This window comes from Styela clava, chromosome 10, assembly GCF_964204865.1.
Source record: "Styela clava chromosome 10, kaStyClav1.hap1.2, whole genome shotgun sequence".
In the NCBI taxonomy this organism is placed as follows: Eukaryota; Metazoa; Chordata; class Ascidiacea; order Stolidobranchia; family Styelidae; genus Styela; species Styela clava.
In genome coordinates this window covers 16537929-16560190 of record NC_135259.1, presented here as the reverse complement: position 1 = coordinate 16560190, position 22262 = coordinate 16537929, and the positions used below count along the sequence as shown (strand labels likewise).

The window sequence follows — 22262 nt, the reverse complement described above, 5'->3', positions numbered from 1 at the left end:
CTGATAGTCGTAGTAAAAGTGGGGAATGTGAATTTCAAAAATTCAAACCAAGGGAGTAAATGAGAAAGGGTGCATTTGCTGTGAAAATTTTTTTTTTTTTTATTAAATTACTACTCACATTTCATAGCAGTGGTTGTCAAACGATAGGGAGCGCCCCACAAGTGGGCCGTAGACAATTTGTTGAGGGGCATGAAGCAAATTGAAAATAAGAGCATTTGTTAGATTTGATTGTGACCGCCCTATTTTGAATAGTTACATTTCTATATTGTTTAGAGATTGCGATTCCAGCCATGTGTTTTCAACATGTTTTTTAAATAAAACATACTTTCGTCTTACTAACTGTTATTTGTAGGTTATTGTTAGCTAGTTAATTTTGAGGTGGGACGCGAGACTTGACAAATTTAAAGGGGGCGCGGCTTAAAAAGTTTGAAAACCACTGTTTTATAGGGAATATACCAACTTTAATTGGAACAACATATTCAGAAGATATTCATATACATACGTCCTTGCTAATACATATATTGAGGATTTGAAGAAGCAATAAATCAGCAAAACAATTAAATCACGTTAAATCATGAAAAAAGCAATAGGTATGCAGCATATAATAATACCATTCGCAGTATAATAAAATTCCACTCTCATTTTATTACTGCAGGCAAGGTTAAAAGCACTCACGCAATAAGAAAATTAAGAAATCAGTCAGTATCAACCATAGAACACTCCACAATTAATTACAATTTTTTTATTAATTAATTGTATAATGCTCTGTTGTACAAATACTGTTTTTCTGATGAATCTGTGGTATTCAACTTGTTTTTATCATCAGTTTTGTTTATTTGATCATTCATGACAAAATTCAATATCAAACTAAAATTCAAAAGTGCCTTGTTGGATACAGAAAACACTATTTCAAGAGTGACCTACTTTATTAGGAATCAATATACCATAGTATGCCGCAAAACTTCCAAAGAATTTTGCAAATATCCAGATATCGCAAGCGAAAATGGCACTCCCTACAAAAAATATATTAATTTCAATTACCTGAATTTTCAATAGGGAACGTTTTTGGAAAACACAAATTTCGAACTGAATTCAATAAAAATCATCTTGAAAATGTTGCGGTAAATAACATTTTCAACCTTAATAACCACAAATTAAATTTCAACCACATATACAAGGGTGAAGATGTAACCTTTCTATAAAATGAAATCAAGCATAATACAACATCAGAGCATCAGAATATAGAAACAATAAAAAAATCAAGCACCAAGCTACGTAATGCTCAAAAAATTACAAATAAATCAATGTTATTATAGTCGTGTTGAAATCATAAGGTAATCCGTACCATTAATAATAAGCGCAAAATGAATGATCATCTCTGAAATACATACCCAGATGTATAGAAGTAAGATACAATAAAGTAACAAATCATGGAAAGACTGACAATATAGTATTTTATAACTTCATAATTCAGGACACCAGTTTTTGCACATGGCTTGTTTCATTGTTCATTTCATTGAACTAACTACATATCTATACTGTATTATTGTTATAGGACTTCAACAAGCTGGAAGTTTTGCAAATCATGAACTTCTTAAGTCTCATTGATCAGATTTGTAAGGGAGGAAATAGAAGTTTAAGTCATGTAGGGAAGTCATAACAAAGGGAAATTGCCAATTACAAAAGAGATTAACTTCTTCTTAGTCATAGATTATTGCATCACAGTGACATGTGTGATTTCACTATTACACCATGAAAAATATGGAACAAATACAAAGATGTGATCCCAAGTTGATTTTAGAAATAATTTACCGGTATGATGTTTTCCAAATCAAAAATATTTCTTATATATTATGTGCGCTGCGCTGCGCACTAAACATACATGATTTCTAAACTAATTTTAAAAATGTAGGTATTCAAAATAACAAAGTATTTGGCTTTAGTCAAACCTGGCCAAAACACAGAAACAGCCTTTTTGATTTTAGTATATTCAGAACATTTTACAGACAGAAGAATTCGGAAATCATCAAGCTTTCATATAAAAAAATATTTTAGCAAGTCAAAAAAAAATTTTGTTTTTCCAGTCAGTTCAGTTTTTTCCTCTGCCTATATAAAAGAGAATTCATATTTGATTTGATCAGATGCACAAACGATTTGTATTCACTGGTCTTAGCGATTGAAAAATTTCAGAAGATGTAACTACACAAGGCATTTATTTTAGATTGTCCTGGGTATGATTGTGCAGAGGACAAGATTTCTGTGTTCAAATATGAAATCATATATTGAAGTCACCCACTTGATTGCCCACTTGTACGGTTTAGAACAAATTGATCATGGATAAAGGAACTTGAGTCAATAATATTGACACATTTAAAATAAATCAATAATCTGATCAAATTGTATAATATACAGATAGAAAAAGAAAGTAAACTAAGCATCATGGGTGAAAATCATAACTCTTAACAGTCAGAATTAGCTATATATACTTATAGGGATGTCCATAAAATTTAATTTAAAACACGTAAAACTATAACTGTTTGGATCAGATTTCGAATCGCAGTTTTTATTAGTCTCTTTTTATGGCGACATCCTAGTGCAGGGAAAGGCAAACTGTGACCTGCCAATGCGTTTTATGCGGCCCCCTACTCTTGCAAAAATTTCAGAATCTAAACTATTTTAATATAGACACCCCTATCTATGTAAAAATAAGCGAGACATATTGTAAAATGAGCATCATAGTAAGAAAGCTAATCATAGCCCATGCAATTTAACATACATATTGCCCATGTATATTTGGTATGCAGAAGAAAAATTCATGACTGCTACGAAAAGATATCAAAAATATGACAGAGTATCATTTCACCTTTATGAAAACAATTATTTTGATTGTAATCATTATTCAAAATACCGTATTGTATGTACTTTATAAAAGCAAGTTAAGAAGTAGGCATTTGCAACAAAGCAATTGCAAATTCAATTCAATTTTGGAAAGTATCAGAAACTTTTAGGAAGTTGGTGAAATATGAATGCAGTGAACAGAATACAGTAATTTCCTACTCTGATACTAATTCAAACATTTACCCTGACCCAATGAATCTGCGAAGTTACATATTTACTTAACAGCTTTTATAATTTTTCATCCAATTACGAACCCTATTCAGAATCCAAAGTTCTATCGTGCAACAAAAAAAGTTTAAGTTGGCAATGGAAATTATTATTCAAGTTTATAATTCACGATGTGTTTGTAAATTGCGTCACAAACAAACTAATTGATATAATTCTACATACCCTAATACCTTAACTACCTTGGCACCATTTGTTGGGCCATTAATTCCATATCCTTTTTGAGAGCCATATTTTTAGTCATCTCTTCTTCTAACATTCTAGTTAGCTTTTTATTAAGTTCATAGATGTTACCAATACCAGAAGGTGACGATTGTTCTTCTTGTCCTGTCACAAATGACCGTACTTTATCTTTCAATGTCTTTGGTGAAGAATGCTCTTCATTGTATGTTCTTTTCACACTGTCTGTCCGTGTATGTTGTACATATCGTTGTACCAATTCTGCCTTTTCCACTAATTCATTCGCCATAGCTCCACCGCTTTCTTCCAAGTGTCGAACTTTTTCCTCAAGTGCCCATTTGTCATTCTGGAGGTCAGTGATGCGTGACAATAAATCTGCAGCTTCGTTGTGACTCAACTGTGTTGAATTTGAAGACGGCGAACTCGTTACCGTCCTTTTCATTACTGGACTTGTAGATCCAGGACCAGATGTCCTAGTAGGGTTAATAAAATCCCTGAAACTGAAAGAACTTACAGAACTTGCACCATCAGCCCCACCTGAAGAAGGTTTCGATTTATTAGAAGTATCAACAACTGTTAATAACTCATCTATGTTGCTTTCACCATCTGATTGTTGCGTCAATTTCTCCTGTAGATGTTCCTTCTTTTTACGCTCAGCAACAAGCTGCTTCTTCAAATCTTTGAGAGTTGAGTGAACCTTCTTTTCAACCAATTTTTGTTTTTGCATTTCATCTTTCACGTCGCGTTTCAACCTCACAATTATTTCATCTTTTTTCTCATATTCTTCTTCTATTTCTTGCATCTTTTTTTCGATAGCTGCAACATCATCGTCTTTCGCTTGAACAGCGAGAAGTGCTTTTTCTAATTCTGCTGAATGTTCTTCCTTTAACTTTTCAATAACCTCTGTATGTGAAGCCTTAGTTTCCTCTGCTAACTTTTCAGCATCTTGTAGTGCCCGTTCGAACCACCCTTTAGAATTTTCGAGTGACGCAGTTGCAGCATTTAGATCATTTAATTTCTGTTGAAGACCGTCTATTTCCCTTGTTTTCAATCGTTCCTGATGATGTACTCTAATTAATTCTTCCTCTTGGGATTTGTTTGTTCCTTCTAGAGTTTTAATTTTAGTATCGTAAGTTTCAGTTAATGATTTGATTTTATCTTCATAGGTAGTTTGCAGAGAGGAAGCTCGCTCATTCAATTTAGTCACCATATCTTGGGCTTCCATGGATTGATTATTTGCAGTGAGTTTCCGCTTCTCAGCGAGATCAAGAGCTTGACGAAGTTCTTCTTTCAACTCTTCAATCTGTTTTTCTAACTGTTTTGTACCAGCTAGTTCTGATTTATGCTTTTCTGCAAGGTTTAAGGCTTGTTGATGCTCATGCTGCACTTGTTCTAACTTTTTTTCTAATTCAGTATGTTTATTTAAAAGTGCTTCACCGATGTTGGCACTTTTTTCATATCTAGATTGCAGTTCGTCTTTTTCTTTTTGCAAAAGTTCCAAACTTGACAAAGTGGATTCAAGTTCCTTTGAAATTGATGACAATTTGTCAGAATTTTCTGTATGTTCAGATTTCACAGCTTTGTATTCGTCATCTTTTATATCGACTTGCTTTTGCCAGTGTAAGAGAGAACTTTGTTGTTGTTCAAGAATAGTGTGAGACTCCTGCAATGCTTTATGCAATGAGGAAGTGTCAGATGTTGACTGTTCTAAATCGGTTTTTAACTTTTCATTCTCCAGAGTTAATTTTGTTGCAGTTTCACTAGCTTCTTTTTTAAATATTTGCAACTGGCCAAGTTCTTTTTGTAAACTATTGCACGTTTTTTGTTTTTGGTCAAGTTTTTCTTGGAGCTCTTTCATCGCGCCTGACATTTCGTTGATTTTCGTGTCATGTTTTTTCACCGCATTATCAAGCTCAAATTCGAGAAGTCTTTTTTCTTCTTGCAATGTCAGCACTTGAACTTGCAAGTCGGTGTCACTGTCACTTCGTCCTGGGCGAATTAAATCTTTATTTGAGATCTTTGCTGCAATATTTCCTGCACTCACACTTATGTCTTCACCAACTTTGTCAAATTTTTCATCACTAACTCCAGTTCCATTAACTTCGTTGTCATTTTTTTGTTTCCCATCCACAGTTTTGAAAACCGTTTCCGTTGAGTCTTGTGGTTGAGTTGCATCCCCAGAATCAGTGCACTGACCTTCTCGCATTGACGCCAGCGACTGTTTCAATGCTGCATTTGCAGCTTGTAATTTCCGTAACTCTGCATCGCGAGCTTTGTCCTGAGGAGCGAGACTTATTTGTCGTTTAAATTGCCGATTTTCATTTTCAAGTGTTTTAATTGTAGTTTGTAAAGTACTTAATTCTTCCGCAAGAGTTTGATTTTGTAGAATAAAAGCTTGTTCATTTTGTTGCATCAATTCTTCAAATTCTAATGCTTGTTTTGACTTATTCAATGTGGTGAAAGCTTTCCGAAGTTTGGTCTGCTTGGAGACCTAGGAAACAAATTACTTTGTTAAAAAATATGAAAACAAGATAACAATAGATTACACTTCCACTTGTGATATATTTTCCTTTTTCATATTTATCCTTTTTTTTTTTTTCAAATGCCTAAAAATGTGCCCACCTAATTGTCAAATAGTTATATCATAAAAGCTGTAGATTAGAATTTCATTTTTCAACAAGTTGCACAAAATTTCTCTTTATCGGGATTATCCAATATCAATATTCAAATAAATTCAATATTTATTATATTGAATTTTCAATTATGGGAATAATTTCATCTAAATAAATATTATTTTAAGCAATGTAAGTTTCACAGTATACCCAAGAACTGTTTTATTCAATTTTTGAAGACTATGAAGATGAAATCAAACCAGTTTTATAAAAATATTATCACACTGAAATAAAATTTAAAAAATCTGAGCACGTAACTTAAAATAAGAAACCAAATTCGTTCAAATTGCCAAGGGTTTACCCCCATTAGCCTTGTTGACCTTATATTAAAAAATGTTCAATATTCTAAAGTTGCTTAATGAGTTCAAAATATACAAATTAGTTGGGTAGACCAACCCTCAAATACATTATCTTGAAAGTAGGTGGTTGATATTGATTAATTATCAATCAAGTGATTGAACGATCACAACAGCGATACACCAAACCAAAAGAAATATTTGGTAGATGGAACATTGAACTAATATATGATTCAACTCAGCTCAGTAGCCAACATAGCAGTCAACTCAACAGCTCAGATTTATATTAACTTCCTTGATTAATTACCATGCATCAGAATTGCTTTGATTAAACTCAGATATTACATTGACAAAATCATTACAAAAAAATAATATTTAATTTAGCATTTGCTTCAAACTGGGTAGGTCAGCGGTTCCCAAACTGAGGTCCGCGGACCTTTTGGGGCGTGTGAAGCATTTTCGGAGGGTCCGCGAAAAAAATCTGTAATATGGCTAATAGCTTGATGATACAAAAATCAATTGTTCAAATTTCGAAATACACATCTGTTGCATTTTGCTGCTTTGCAAGCACCACTGGAGACACTAATTCCTCTGTTTCGATCACGCTGCCACATTGTGATGTCACAGAGCTGTGGGCCTGTGATTCAATTCATTCCAGTTCAATTCATGCCACTACAAGTTTACTAACTGCAGAGCGTAGCTGACGCTGTCCTTTTCCCCCATTACTAAATATCGAAACAGACTGGATGGCACACATGTCCTTAGAGATACGCTTTATAATCTTTTGTTTGTTTCACTATACGGCGCATTGATTTTTTGTTGTGATCTTTTAATGTTTTGTTTTAGTGCACAAGGCCGGAATTTATTAATTGAAATAGCAAGGGGTCTGTCATGGAATCAATCAATCACATTGTACTGTATTGCATGCACTGTTGCAGTGTTTGGAAATGCACATGATTCACATGAATATTATTAAAATCAAAACATCTCACTCAGTTTTTACGAGCCATCATATGGAAAACTATTCAGAGAGATATAGATATAGGAAGGTAAGCACACTCAAGCAATTCACAAAAAGCATGCCCATATTATACGATGTAGATAAATATAATCAATAAATTTCAATTTTTAGAAAACTTATTCATATTGGTAAATAGTTAGATGACATGCATATTTCAAATCTATAATTCAACGTACTGGGCAAGTTGACGCAAATTAAGTTTTGTAGTTTATCGATTAGTATTTGTTCAGGAACATTTCAATTATTGATTTTTCCTAACAGCAACTTGCACTTTATAATATGGTGGATACAGACTCCCTGGAGAGCAGTTGAAACAAAAGCTGTTGGGAATGACTTTTAGCATTGTACTTTCAAATTGAATGGGATAAGGTTGAGGTGTGGAGTTACAATGATGCAAAAATACACATTCGCAAGTTTATTCCTATGCTTTTATTGAATGTGTGAAAAACATTGAATTTAAGAGAGAATACGTTGATTGACGCCATCACCCATTTAATGAAATGATAGAAATTTTCCCATTTTTTAAAAAATAATTCAAACATACAAGAATTTTGCACGATTCTGGAAATACTTTCTCAACATAATTACATCAATAGGAATAAAAACTGAGAACCCACAAAAAATAATCACCAATACAAGAGAGACGATTAATTCAATCAGTATTTCCTATTATTATTTTTAAAGACTGCAAAATCGTATTTTTTTTCATTTTTGAAAGTGGACAATTAATTTGCCTTTTGAGTACAATATTGACAAATAAACAGTGTGTGATAATTTTGTAACCCAATTTCGCATAACATGACGATATTTGCAGAAATTATAGTCTATGTGGTGCAGACATGGGAGATAAAGCTATCTGTGCTTTTGCAGCAACCGCAAAATTTCTGTTTACAGTATGATGGTTCTATTCAAGCATTACCGACAGACTTTTAACCATGTTTAATATAACTCATCTCTATTAGTTAGGGCTGATAACAGCTCTACTTTCCTTCTTTCCGTAATTGAAATATGTTACTTACACATTCAATAGGGGCCTACTCATGTTAAGGAGGATTTGTGAAAAAATCGGAAGAATGCGGCCTTAAAAATACGATATTTATTTTTTGATTCAACGAAAACCCTCAATGATAACGACTGTCGAATCAGCGAAACAAAACCATCCAACTTGTCTATCCTGTCAGTCGTTTACATTTATTCCTGTAATGCAGCAGGGCGCATTTCTCTGATTCCAAGATGTCCTGACATTTGGTTCAATAAAACAAACACCCTTTCTGTCTCTAAAACGTCTGCAAGAAAGGCAGATGCACCATGTTCCTTTCGATAACATTTTTGAACAACCACGGCATGCGTTTGTTGACACTTGATCAAAATTGCGTTTTTTTTTTGTTAAAAACGCTGAAAGTACGTGAAATTTTTTTCATTCTGTATATTGTATTTATTTTTTCAGGGAATCCAATGGTGACATTTATAGATTGCAGTTCTTTTAGTTTTTTGCGTAGTGCCGATTTGGGCTCTCAGACTGTATCATAAAGAAGGGGTTTGCACTCACTGTTATAATTGATGTTGTTTATGGCTCGGCGGTGTGGCGCATCTAAGCGTTAGGAATACGCTCGCCACCGCATCTATGATTACCCTTCGTGGGATCGCAGGTTCCAATGTGGGGACCAGTCTGGATTTCATGGCCTTTTTGAACGAGAAATCGGGCGTGCAATCAGAAATTCCCGCGTGCAAATAAGAATTCCTGGCGTGCAATTATAGCTCACGACGTGCAAAACAACTGCACTCGCGTGCAACTGACTTTGACATCAGATACCTCTCAATACATCCGCGTAAAATTACCGGTATCGGATAAAAAATAAGTTGAATCAGAGAAAAAATGGACGTTTGACCTTTGACCCCAAACATTATTTCTACAGTTTGTCGCTAATTTTGAGAGTGTTTGTGCGACTTTGGATACCGGTACTGTTCAGTACATCCGCGTAAAATTATTGGATAAAAAATACGTTGAACCAGAGCAAAATGGACATACTTTGTCATTAATTTTGGTAGTGTTTTTACGTAGAATTAATGGATAAAAAATACGTCAAATTAGAGCAAAATGGACGTTTGACCTTTGACCCCAAACATTATTTTCATACTTCGTCACTAATTTTGGGAGTGTTTGAGCAACTTTAGAGCAACTGTTCAGTACATTCGTGTAAAATTATTGTATGAAAAATACGCTGAATCAGAGCCGTACTTGGCCATTGGTGCGGAGGCGATCTTTTCGTCCATAACTATTCTCACGGGATTCCTATTTCCTATCATTCAACACGATATGGACCTTTCCCCGAGCATCGACTTCCTTGTTTACTTCGTGACATTGGCCAATCAGCAAGATGCAAAAAAGGACGTAACAATGAGAGGAATTTTTGGCGGGTCAAAGGTTGGGGAAAGGTCCATGGTCTTTTTGCTTCGCAATATTTCGATCAGACCAAATCTTGCAAGCTGGTATTTGTCGACAATTGTGGAGGTATAATATTTTGGCATCTTTATATTACTGGATTATTGATTTTAAAACCATTTAAACCGATTTACATTGGTGAGCAATTGCAAATTTTCGGCGTGCAAAATTGATTTCGCTTGCGCGTGCATTTTTGCGGAGTGCTAGCGCCCTCGGGCGTGCACCTGCCATGGAATCCAGTCTGGTGTGGGGATGATCATGTGCGAGAGGATTGCTGGACTCCTCGCCGCCGTAGGGTGGTTCACGTAACCGCTGGTCGGTTACGGCTTTCTCCACCATCAAGTCCTTGCTTCCGAAAACAAATACCTGGCTAACTAATCCCATACCCGACCTGGACTGGTAACCGGACGAGAGGCCGTGGTTCGACATATGATTAAGTCGTCTTATCAACTTTCCTCTCCCCCGGGAGAACTGTGTCTTACTAAACTACCATCATATTGTAATCATTTTGGAAGTGTAATCTACTCTCTTTTGAGAATTTTCTCCGCAACAGCTGAACAGAACTCCAATATTTTTTATTAATTGTTTTAAATAAGGATCAAATTCAAGATGAAAGCCAGATTCAACACAATTAAATTGGAATCAATATATCTCAGTTTCTGTCCAATTAAATTTTACAATCATTAATAATAAGAATGTCAGTATTAAAACATAAAATAAAAAAAATAAGACAAAATTCGGACTCTACCTCTCTTTCAAGACGTTTTTCATTTTCTGATGATTTGGTAAAATTTGCAACGAGTTTCTTATTTTCATCTCTGAGTTGATAATTCTCAGTTCGTAAATCCAATATTTGCAATTGCATTCGATGAAATTCATCTTCCGAAAGAGAAGATTCCATGACTACCGTATTTTATCCCAGTTTCTATAATACTGTAAATTGTAATAACATAACGTAATAATGATTATGTTGTAATACAGTAATAAAGTTTTCAGCTGTATAAGTTTCGAGCTAAATTAATGCTGGTGTTAAATTAGGCCTACTGGTGGAGTTGTCCGTGTAGACGAGTTGTCCGCATCCCAATACCGGTAGAGGTACGGTACCGTACAGCAATACGGTAATACAATACAAATAGGCTACCGGTAGCCGGTAGGTACTGAAATCTGGAAATAAACCTGTACACAGGTAGGCTACGATAGGCTTACACTACGGTACCGGTACCGTACCGCACAGCATTAGTCAGTGCATCACCTGGTCCTACATTTGTGTGGGTACATGTACAGTACCGGAACCGTACGGATCTGCAAATACGAAATACGGGTATAAGTTTATAGGGCAGGGCAGGATAGGCCTGTTATTTGGTTCTGGAGGACTTGATAATTTAATTGATTAATTTTAGTATACCGTCACCGGTAGGTCGCGGTGAATATGGCCAAATGTAACATAAATCCCCATGTCTCATGTATGCATACATCTAGTTGAGCACATTTGCAGATTTGTAAATCGATAGCTTGAAACTACTCGCCAAGTCGCCAGGCACTGGCAATCAACTCGTTCTTCTTTTGCGCCTGAGGGAGCTAGTCAGTTGTCATATTTTTTATTAATTTTATATAATTTTATATTTTATATATATATATAATTACTCAATGGTAACGCATGGGGAGAATTTTCCGGGGGTTGAAGGTCGTGGCACATCAGACAATAAAATAGTTCACAATAAAAAAAATAAGTAAAAACGCATTATAAAATCAGGACAAACAAAACCTTAAGTAAGACCTATAGCAAAGGTTACCATGTTTTTTCGACTTCAAATCGGGACGCCTTCAAAGACACGACCCCTCAGCTGTGATCCTGTAACTTTACAGCAGGGGCGTGCAACTGTTTAGCGCAATGGGCCAAAAACTACAAGTATAGTGATACGGGAGGCCAGACCATCGAACAAATCATCATCTGCTCATTCCGTCTTTTAGAGAAACTGCGATGTTTCCCAGTAGATCGTCTATTCGGCGAGCCACTGTAAAACGAGACAGGCTTACTTGCTCCACTAAATTTTCTTCTCTGGGGATACATTTTCGATGAATACCTCAAATAATTCTTAATGAATTCATCATCGCTGTACGGCTTTCCTTTTTCGGCAATTGCTCCAGCTATCTGATCGAAGACTGAATCTGGAAATACATGGCTACAAGCAAGTAGAAAATGAAAATGTGTTTGATATAGTCAAGAAAGTGGCTGGAATGATTAATGTTCAATTGAAGGATGAAGACATATCTGCTGCACACCGGCTTGGACCAAAAGATAAAAGCTCAGGTATCATAGTCAGATTTTGTCGACAGAGCAAAAGAGATGAAATTTACAGTAGAAAATCTAACTTGTTCAAACAACATAAAAACATATACATAAATGAAAACCTTACAGACCTACAAAAGCAATTATTTTATCAAGTACGTCAACTAAAAAATCAAAAAGGCTATATGTTTGCCTATACCTACCATGGAAAAATATTTGTTAGAAAGAACAAAGGGGCAGCTTCTTTAAAAATATCTAGTTCTGATGATCTAGTTAGAATTCGATAGTTTCATGTTGTTAATTTGCAATCTTGTCGGGATTTTTTTGAATATGAGGGATACATTTCTTAAATTTGGAGATCCTCCAACATCTTAGAATGTAAATGAGCCCTGCTAATGAATATACTTGTAAACTTTGTTCTGATACCTTAACAGATGATTATGATAGCATATTTTGTGATATATGTGAACAGTGGATTCACTTTAAATGTTCATTATTATCGTATGGACAATTTCTTAGCCTAGGCAATGACATTAAACAACATGATGCGCAACTCCGGCATTTTTGTCCGAAGATCGTATTCGATAGCACGCTCCAATGCACATACTTGACGAGACGAAAACGAGCGGATGTGTGCTGCTTTCGAGGCGTAGCACGAATGGTGTTCGTGCCTGCTTTGACAGTTGTTGTCGATTTTAATGATATTTTTGAAAGTTGGGGTAAAAAGAAATCGGTAAAAGGTAAGGTGAATACTATTGTTGTATATCACACCCGGGAATCGCACTGTTAAGTACATGTGGGAAAGCCAGCCTTTGTCAAATACTACGAAGTTATTCAGTACGGTACGTAGTTGCCAAGTAGTTGCCCATTTGCCGAAATTACATATTTACTTACCCCTTATGGTTTCAAATAGTTCATGCACCTCCAGTTAGATTTTTTTAATCAGTGAGGATATATACTCATTGTTGATTGTTGCTCATTGTAACATACTATTGCGCATTCACTTTTATTTGCGTATTGAATCAAAGTGTTAACAAGTTCACCTAACATTTCACTCATACCGGTCTATATTGTATAGTCTGATTTCTCAAGTATTTGGAGCCACGAATGCTTGTAATTTTCTGACTAAACCCTTTTATTAGTTGGTTTATATCCCAAATTCAGTAAAATATTTTTTACATAATACATGAGATATTGGATTTATTAGCTTTTCCATTTTAAATCATATAGACTGCTTTATTTATTCTTAACGAAAATTAATAAATCTCCTCTCTTTCTTCAGATGTGAAAGTTGTGGACAAACCTGTCTAAGCATTGTGAGACTCTTGCAGTACAAGAGGCAATAGCAGAAATAGTAAGTATACCAATCAAGAAATTAAGCCGACATAAAGCAAAACTTTCAACTATTCGTCTAATCTCAATTTCCTATTATTTATTCACAGGACAACTATAGCAGACGGGGAGATATCAGAAGTCTGGCGACATATCAGTGACAGTGTGATTCCAAGAAATATAATGTTTGCAATAGAAAAACAACCTATGGAGGCATGCAAAGACATTTGACCCTCCGGTAGAGTTGTTTATGGCCCCCGCATTCTGCAGGGCTTGAGGAAAATAACTAAAAATTCCAAAGCGTAAGATTGCATAAGCGGTCTTATTTGTAAAAAGGCACAAAACACGCCAGACATACTTAAAACAGCTTTGGAAATGAGGATTACGGGTACCTCACTGCACCTGTGTTAGATTTGGTTCATCAACTTTTGGTAGTACTATAGAAGAAATTCCGGAAGGGTATAATCATCATTCATGATAAAATACTATCATATATTTTTTGAACAACTTCAATCTAGACCAGGGATCTCAAACTCGCGGCCCCAGAGAACTTCCAGTGCGGCCCTCGAACGCTTAACAATAATTGTAATAGTATTTTGGAAGTTTTTTTTTTATCTAAATGTAATAGATTTTTCAAACCTTCTAGAGTGAAATTGATTATCCACACAGAAAACAATTTACTGAAAGTAGTTTTGGAATATTAATTTTTTTTGTCCACATTTTGACCCAATTAAGAATACACATCAAGCTAGCAAAAGAATACTTGAATAAAACACTTGAGTAATTAAATTAAACGCAAAGTACATGAAGAAGGTGGCATTTTCGAAGAAAATGGGAGTTGTAACATTTCTGCTCTTCACAAAATTCTGAAGCACATTGTTTAATTTGTCATATTTCCATCAATACAATCAAAAAACACAATAAGCTCAGCAGTCAATATGACAAATTCGAAGACCAACTTCGAACAGAAAATTTCCATGTGTTTGTATATTAATATAATTATACAACGACTTAGTTACTAAAAATCAATATCAATAATAATTCAAGCAATCCTATGGCACGCAATGTAGTGCGAAATGTCTTGTCGAAAAAATCTGTCATTTGTTTTTTTACTGATCTATACATGAAATGATAAAAGTAGCTTTTTTGCATTACTGGAATTAATTAAACATTCGTAAAGATCCAGATAAACCCATGATCATGTGGCCTCGTTAGTTAGAGTTGGTACTATAAAATCATTTCGAACTGGCCTTAGTATGCTGGTGACACAAAAAGATGCCAAACGCTAGGACAAATGTAATTATTAAAACATTGAGTTTATACTGTAGTATTTTTGTTAATTTTAGGTTCATATATTTAGATTAAGTTATTTTTAGTGTATGTATTATTCTTTCCTTATTCAAAGCTTGTTCAAAAATGATTTTGATGGTTGTACATAGAATTTTACGATTTTTTATAATAAATACTGTAACTTGCAAATGTTGCAATAATAGTGGAATGCAAATATTAATATGTAATTGCATTTGAAATTGAAGAAAATAATAAAACTTAATCCAACTGTTTAGTTGCATCACAATATATGTCACAAACTAAAACTATCTTAAAAATATCTTTTAAGTATACATTATCAAAAACTGTTTGCGGCTCTTTTTACAATTTTCAAAATGCGATGCGGCTCTCGAAAACCCATGAGTTTGACACCACTGATCTATTCTAGACGATTCAAGCATTGCTTTGGGAAATTATATCACTTCAATTAAATTGAAATAATCTCGCTATATTAAATACAAAATCGTTGCTATCATAAAGGTAAACCAATTCAGCCACTCGAAATATATTGGCCTTCACAAAGCAATGGAGGCAAAATTGAGAGTTCATGAGCTATGAACATTTGTTTTTTTCTTTGTCTTGAACTTTTCATACTCCACAGCCCCTATTAATTTTTTTAATTTTAATTACCATGTGATGGTCATACATATCTTTAACTTGTATTTTCTGTCATGATGTATTATCTCAATGTGCCAAACTATTAATTAGTGTGCATATTTTGCTTCCAGATGACATAAATGTATTGTCATGTTTATTACCTCAGCTTGCAGTATTGACAAGAAAAAGGTGCCGATAAATTAGGTAAAAAAATTTTCAACTAATTGTTATAATCAGAATTCACAATCAATAGGAATTATGAACAGCCAACAATCAGTGAGAATTATATGCGAAATCCCTCAGAATAAATTTGTATAAAATCGTAGGAATGCAAAAAATATAGGTAGTTTCCATCCACACAAGCATTTCAAGAAGACTTGCTCGAGCCAAACTAAATGAGCATCGCCAGGTGATCGGTAAGGCTGCAAGTTGAATTCAGCCCTGCAACCTCCTGCATAGAAGATAATATTAATTAGTGGGCTATGAGCTAAATTCCTAAATTTAAACAAACCTATCTACGATGCATTATGTACCAGCAATGTTACCTACGATTAACTGAATATGTAATAAGTCTAATAAATTCACCTACAAAAGCAAGTTCGATAGGTGCAAACTTTGTGTTATGGAATTGTATCGCAGCACAGTTTTGTATGACACCCTCTTTAAATGAAATTTCAATGATTAAGCGCAAACATTAAAATTACTAACTTTGAACTTTATCATTATCTGCAAAATGTTCCATACAAATCTTTCCGCTATCGCGTTTGTAATCTTCTCTGATAAAAAAAAACGTCTATGATGTCCAGAATTGCTCTTTACAGCTTGCCTGTTATTCCAGCTTTCCAAGTAAGCAAAACTTCTTAGATATAGAGATTATTATGTTTCGTTACAGGCGCAAAAAGGCAGGTACTGCACGTGAAAAAGACGCCCAGTAGCAAAAGCGAGAGGAAAACGGACGCGAAAGGCGACGAGAAATATGTGCATTGGAGCGTATCATGAAATATAATGTTTCGCCTGTAGTCTTATGGAGTGACGTCAGAGTTGCCTATCATGTTGTTTAATGTCATTGGCCTAGGTAATAGCACCACTCCATATTACAGTAGAGTTTGTATAGCAGAAAATCTTTCGGTGGCATATGATTTCGAAAGCGTTACTGACTATGCCAATTCTGATATAATACCAGATGTCGTGCAATGGAACCTTGGTAGCAATTATATAAACACCCAATTAGCCATCCAAGCATTACTTGCTAAGCGAAAAGGGACAATGCACATGATGCACTTCAATGTACGAAGTTTATACCGTAACAAAGAAAAAATTGAACTCTTTCTTAGCCAGGCAATAAACTTACCTGAAATAATAGCCATTTCGGAAACCAAACTTGGTAAAACTGACCACAACATTTCATTAAAAGGGTATAAGTTTTTTCACCGTGACTCATCGACTAATGCCGGTGGAGTAGGAATATATGTATTAGACAATATACATGCTATAGAACGTGACGATCTTAATTTTGAAGTCCTTGGCTGTGAGAACATTTGGGTTGAACTGAAAATTAGTAATACTAGTTATAATATACAACAAAAAAAATTAATAGTTGGAGTTGTTTATAGACATCCTCTTTATTCGTATTCTGAATTCCAAGAAAATTTTGTTTCAATGATCTCACAGCTCAGCTCATATGGTTCTAGTTCATTTATTCTTGGGGATTTCAATATTGACATTCTTAAATATGACATTGATCACAAAGTTAAAAACTACGTAGATACTATACATAGTGCTGGTTTTTTGTGTGGTGTAAACAAGCCTACAAGACTAGGCTTGACAAGTGAAACCCTATTGGACCATGTATACCTTAATGATATGCAATTAGAAACATGTACAAATATTGTAACTAATGACTTGTCTGATCATTTTCCTTTATTAATAGAGACAAAACTAATGTGTGAAAAGTCTAAAATAAAATTGCGCAAACGAGATTTTTCTTATTTTTCGCCAGAAAATTATCTGGAACATCTCACGGCTGTACTGAACCGCAACTTAAACACAGAGAGAGATACTAACTCCAATTTTCACATTTTTATTGAAACAATCAAAGAAGTTATTGATGAACATGTGCCATTAAAAACCTTGTCTAAAAAAGAAGTTAAAATGAGGATAAAACCCTGGATTACTGCTGGCTTGCTGAAATCAATTAGAGTAAAAAATAAAATGTACGAAAATAGTTACAAGAATAAAAAATCTGAAAAGTTCAAGAAATACAAAACCTATAAAAAATGTCTTGAAAACTCACTCTCGACTGCAAGAAAAAACTACTACAAAGAAAAATTGGAAGTATGTCAAAAAAACATTGCCAAAACTTGGAAGCAAACTCGTAATATTATAAACAAAAACTCAAAAACTGATAACTTGCCATCATTTATTGAAATTAACGGTGAAAAAAATTATAATAGCAATGTAATTTGTGATGTTATGAATAAACACTTCTCAAGTATCGGCCGCAAGCTTGCATCTAAAATCGGGCCATCTCCAAAGAAATTTGACGTATTTCTAGGTTCTTCATTGCAAAACTCATTCTTTCTTCAGGAAACTACACATTGCGAAGTTGAAAGTCTAATAAATAAATTAGATACCAACAAGGCAGTAGGGCCGGATAGTATACCGACCGGGCTTATCAAGATTGCAAAATCAATTTTAGCTCCAACACTCACAAAAATTATCAACCAAAGTTTTAGGGAAGGTATTTATCCTGAAATATTAAAATTAGCAAAAGTAGTACCGATTCATAAAAAAGGCACAAAATCTGACCCTAATAATTACCGACCTATTTCTCTTTTTTCTCAGTTTGCCAAAATTTATGAAAAAACTTTGTATAATCGCCTTGCAGTCTACTTTGACAAAACAAATGTGCTGAATGAATCCCAATTTGGTTTCCGAAATGACTATTCGACCGAACTCGCAGTGACAAAATTGAGAGAAAAAATATTCGAAAACTTGTCAAAAGGCAGAGTCACCTGTACTGTATTTTTAGACTTGGCTAAAGCCTTTGACACTGTGAACCATGAAATTTTGCTTTGTAAAATGTCTCATTATGGAATTCGAGGTTTACCCCTCAAATTATTACACTCATATCTAAGTGAGAGACAACAGTACATTGAATGCATCGATGGCATCTCTTCGCTTGAATATATAACATGTGGTGTCCCACAGGGAAGAAGTACTCTTGGACCGCTTTTATTTCTACTATACATCAATGATTTACCAGCAGCAACTAGCTTAGACTCGACTCTTTTTGCAGACGATACCGCGCTCATTGATTCTGCTGCATGCTGTGAAGAACTGCAGATTTCGATTAATAAAAAAATCGAGATGGTCAACTTATGGCTAAAAAGTAATAAATCATCATTAAACCTCTCAAAAACTAAATTCATGGTTTTTGGTTCCAGGCAAACTACTTGGCAGTTCCATCTCCAAATTGACAATAAAAAGTTAGAAAGAACCAAATGTATTAAGTATTTGGGTATAATCCTAGATGAGAACTTGTCATGGAAACCTCATATTGATCACTTATGTAAAAAAGTTTCACAATCACTCGGAATATTGTATAAGTTACGTAGAATCCTCGGTATCGATGCATTAAAAATTGTATACTATAGTCTTATATACTCTCATCTGAAATATGGCATTATAAGTTGGGGAGGAACTAATAAAACTACGCTAAAACCACTAGTAATTCTGCATAACAGGGCAATTCGCTGCATGCTATCTGCAGAATCACAGCATGTTCATAACTCACTCTTATACAAGCAGTGTGGAGTATTGCAACTGAAAGATATCTATCTTTCTGAAATTGCCAAATTTATGTATCGCTTCGAAAATCATATGCTACCCCCTATATTTCATAACTTTTTTACAAAAATTTCAACCATCCCTAGCCATGCCACAAGGAGTGTTACAAAAAGGACTTATTTCATGCCTCGATGTTCATTTTCATCAACAAAAAAAACGCTCAAAACAGAAGGCATACTAATTTGGGAAAAAATTCCGTCTAATATTAAAGAAAACTCACTTGCAACATTCAGTAAGCGATTAAAAATTCATCTACTTGATGACTATGAATAGATGAAAAAAAGACGACAAGGTTTTTTTTTTTTCCCTCACGTATTCAAGTTATATTATTATTGTATTGCTGCTATGTCCATGCTCCATAATTTTTGCCCAAATCTCAAATAACTTTGATAACAGTTTCCCTCAAATAATAACAATAACAAATTCTGCAACTAGTGCCCAATTAGAAAAACAGCCCTCTAACATTCAAATTATAAAAAGAATCCCCCCCCCCCCCTGTAAACAATAGCTTAACGTATTTGTTTTTAGTGTTCACTTTATTTATTGTGTTCAGTGTTCACCTTATTTATTGTGTTTAGTGTTCACCTTATTTGTTGTTCAATAATAATCCAATAATAACAGTGGTACTTCGGGTGTCGCTGCTCGATAACCAGTTTTGGTTCCCCGCGACTTCCCTTCCCCAGTAAAATTGTGTACTATTTTCTTGTAATTTGTGCCTGTGTTATTTATTTATTTTTTACTGGTTGGAAAAAAATAAACTTGATTGATATCTTGAAGCTCAGTTTTGTAACTAACTCAGTGTCCTTCTTGTAACCATGAAATACCTTTTGCTGTTTACTCAAAGACTTTTTCAATTGCTGCATTTTGTCAACCTGTGACTGGCCCACAATGCTATCGTAGCTAGCAGAGTGTTTTGTACAATAGTGTCGCTTGATATTGTAAATCTTCATTACTGATACAGCGCTTTGGCAAATCAGGCAAACTACATGTTGATTGTGTTGCACAATGAAGTATTTTACACTCCACTCATTGTTGAACTTGTGCCTTTCATAATCAACTTTCCTTTTCTTACTGGTAGACATTTGAACTTTGTTAAGCTTTTTCGTATAATAACCTGCAACCATAAAGTAAGATCACGTACCACTGCCGAGACAAGGCAGTTTCCATACAATGCACATCATGATGCACTGTAGACGGAATTGAATCGCAATGTGATGTAATCTTATAGACTTTTACTGCAGTCAAAAATGCCAATGATGCAGTTCCAATTCAGAAAAAGTTTTTAAATTAATAGGTTACGAAGAATGAAGTCTGTAGCGGGCCACGTAAATAGGTACCGCGGGCCGTGCTGTGGCCCGCGGGCCGTATAATGCACGCCTCTGCTTTACAGTTTCCGATTTTACTACATAGGCCTACATTTGAAGCCATCCCGACTGTCTTCATTAACCATATTGTCATCGAGAGTTCATGCGCATATTCTCTGTTCAAATATCGGGTTCAGTTCGAAAAATAGAAAGGAATAGGCTCTAACGATACAAATGATCCGAATTTGGATTTAGATTTTCTATGTACAGCAAAAGGAATAAAGAATAATGAAATAAACAGCCGTTTTCAAGCATTGAGAATTTATTTATTCGCCAAAACATGGTTTTCTGTAGATAACACCTTCAAAAAGACGTTGTTCAATGTTACATTCACCTAAACGTTCGAACAGGACAAATTAGACTTGATTTTACATGTGATACGTTCGCTAACAATGTTAGCGCGAAACAACGGAACAAACAAAATAACGCATTCACCTTCGGTATGTAGGCTAGCGTTGCGCTGCACAGCAACAACAGTAACGAGAACATGTTCGTGTATTATGCTGGATGACCAGCGGGACATTTGGCTGACTCGTCAGGACGGCGGAACAAGACGCTAAAAAGCAAGACTGTCCCGTCTAAAGCGGGACGTATGATGAGCCTACCTATAGCATACAGAATTTGAGTGGGAACGTTTTGCCAGGAGATTTCGTGTGTATAATTTTCCCTTTTGTTTTCACTGTTTCAGTGGGCAGGGCACTTACTTACATTAAAACTTTTGACCTGTTTGGATAATGGGTGTTTCCGCGACCCTTGGCCCAAGAAAAGTTATCTCTATAGCTCTGTTTACTATAGCAAAATTTTGGATGCTTATTTTACGAGCGTTCGGAGAATTGACACTTACAAACTTATTTACATGTTTATAACCAATATAGGATTTACATATTCATTCTGGGGGAGAGGAAAGCCGATAAAGCGGCCTAATCACATAGCGAACCACGGCCTCTCGTTCGTTCACCATTCGATGTCGAGTATGGAATTAGTTAGTTATTTGTTTTCGGGAGCATGAACTTGATCGTGGAAGAAGCCGTAAACGACCAGCGGTTACGTGAACCACCTCGCGGCGGTGAGGAGTCTAGCAATCATCTCTCACATAACTATCCACGCATGGGATTCGAACCTACGGAGAGTAATCAGAGGTGCGGTGTCGAGCGTATTCCTAACGCTTAGCGCAATGAGCCACACCGCCGCGCCACGTGGCTCTTACACTTACTAATAGCCACTTTTAGCCCAGTTTAACGCACCTTTTCCCGGACGATTTTTTTCACTAATGCAACTAGACTAAAGCTCACCGAAAGACATAATGACAATTAGAATACTCCAGTTTCAACTAATTTTTGAAAACGCAACTGAAAACTGACAAATAACATACAAAACCACGAAAACAGGGCAATATTTACATCATGCTTGAACATATTGTCTGGGCGAACGAAATGTCTGAGCGTAAATAAAAACTAGAAAATCTATAGAATTGTTTTTTTAAACAAGTTTATAAAGATCTGTCTGCGCGGATGCAAAAATTGGAATTGTCACGAATATAAAAAAGGAAATCGATGCTCGGAAAACAGCCATCACATCCAAGCACTGTTGCTGGGTCTGATACGGATAGGTTATTGGACACGTAGTGAACATAAAGATCGTTTCAAAATTTTGTTGTTATTGTTATTATTTGTCTCCGTCAACACGTTTTGAAGAAATCGCTTCTCTCTCCGAATACTAGACCAATTGCTTTGAAACTTTCAATGGTTAAAGATAAAAATTTTCTC

General features: G+C 35.1%; 1 protein-coding gene and 1 long non-coding RNA gene across 2 annotated transcripts; one reads left to right on the top strand and one right to left on the bottom strand.

The window, feature by feature from the left end:
• Nucleotides 1–108: 108 nt before the first annotated feature.
• On the bottom strand, nucleotides 109–10679 carry LOC120338339 (uncharacterized). The gene is made up of 2 exons (XM_039406323.2): nucleotides 10484–10679; nucleotides 109–5794 (listed from the first exon to the last, which is right to left on the bottom strand). The coding sequence occupies exons 1-2, from the start codon at nucleotides 10634–10636 to the stop codon at nucleotides 3302–3304; spliced, it is 2646 nt and encodes an 881-aa protein (XP_039262257.2). The 5' UTR covers nucleotides 10637–10679; the 3' UTR covers nucleotides 109–3301.
• Nucleotides 10680–12579: 1900 nt separating this feature from the next.
• LOC144428366 (uncharacterized) lies at nucleotides 12580–13663 on the top strand. Its single transcript, XR_013478315.1, has 3 exons — nucleotides 12580–12765; nucleotides 13308–13379; nucleotides 13468–13663. It is a non-coding gene; the product is annotated as an uncharacterized LOC144428366 (long non-coding RNA).
• Nucleotides 13664–22262: the final 8599 nt, after the last annotated feature.

Bases quoted from the DNA above. Each gene is read 5' to 3' on its own strand.
- LOC120338339 (XM_039406323.2), bottom strand. From the start codon at position 10,636: ATGGAATCTTCTCTTTCGGAAGATGAATTTCATCGAATGCAATTGCAA. The intron at 5,795-10,483 runs GTAGAGTCCGAA...TTTGTTTCCTAG, and splicing joins AAAAACGTCTTGAAAGAGAG to GTCTCCAAGCAGACCAAACT.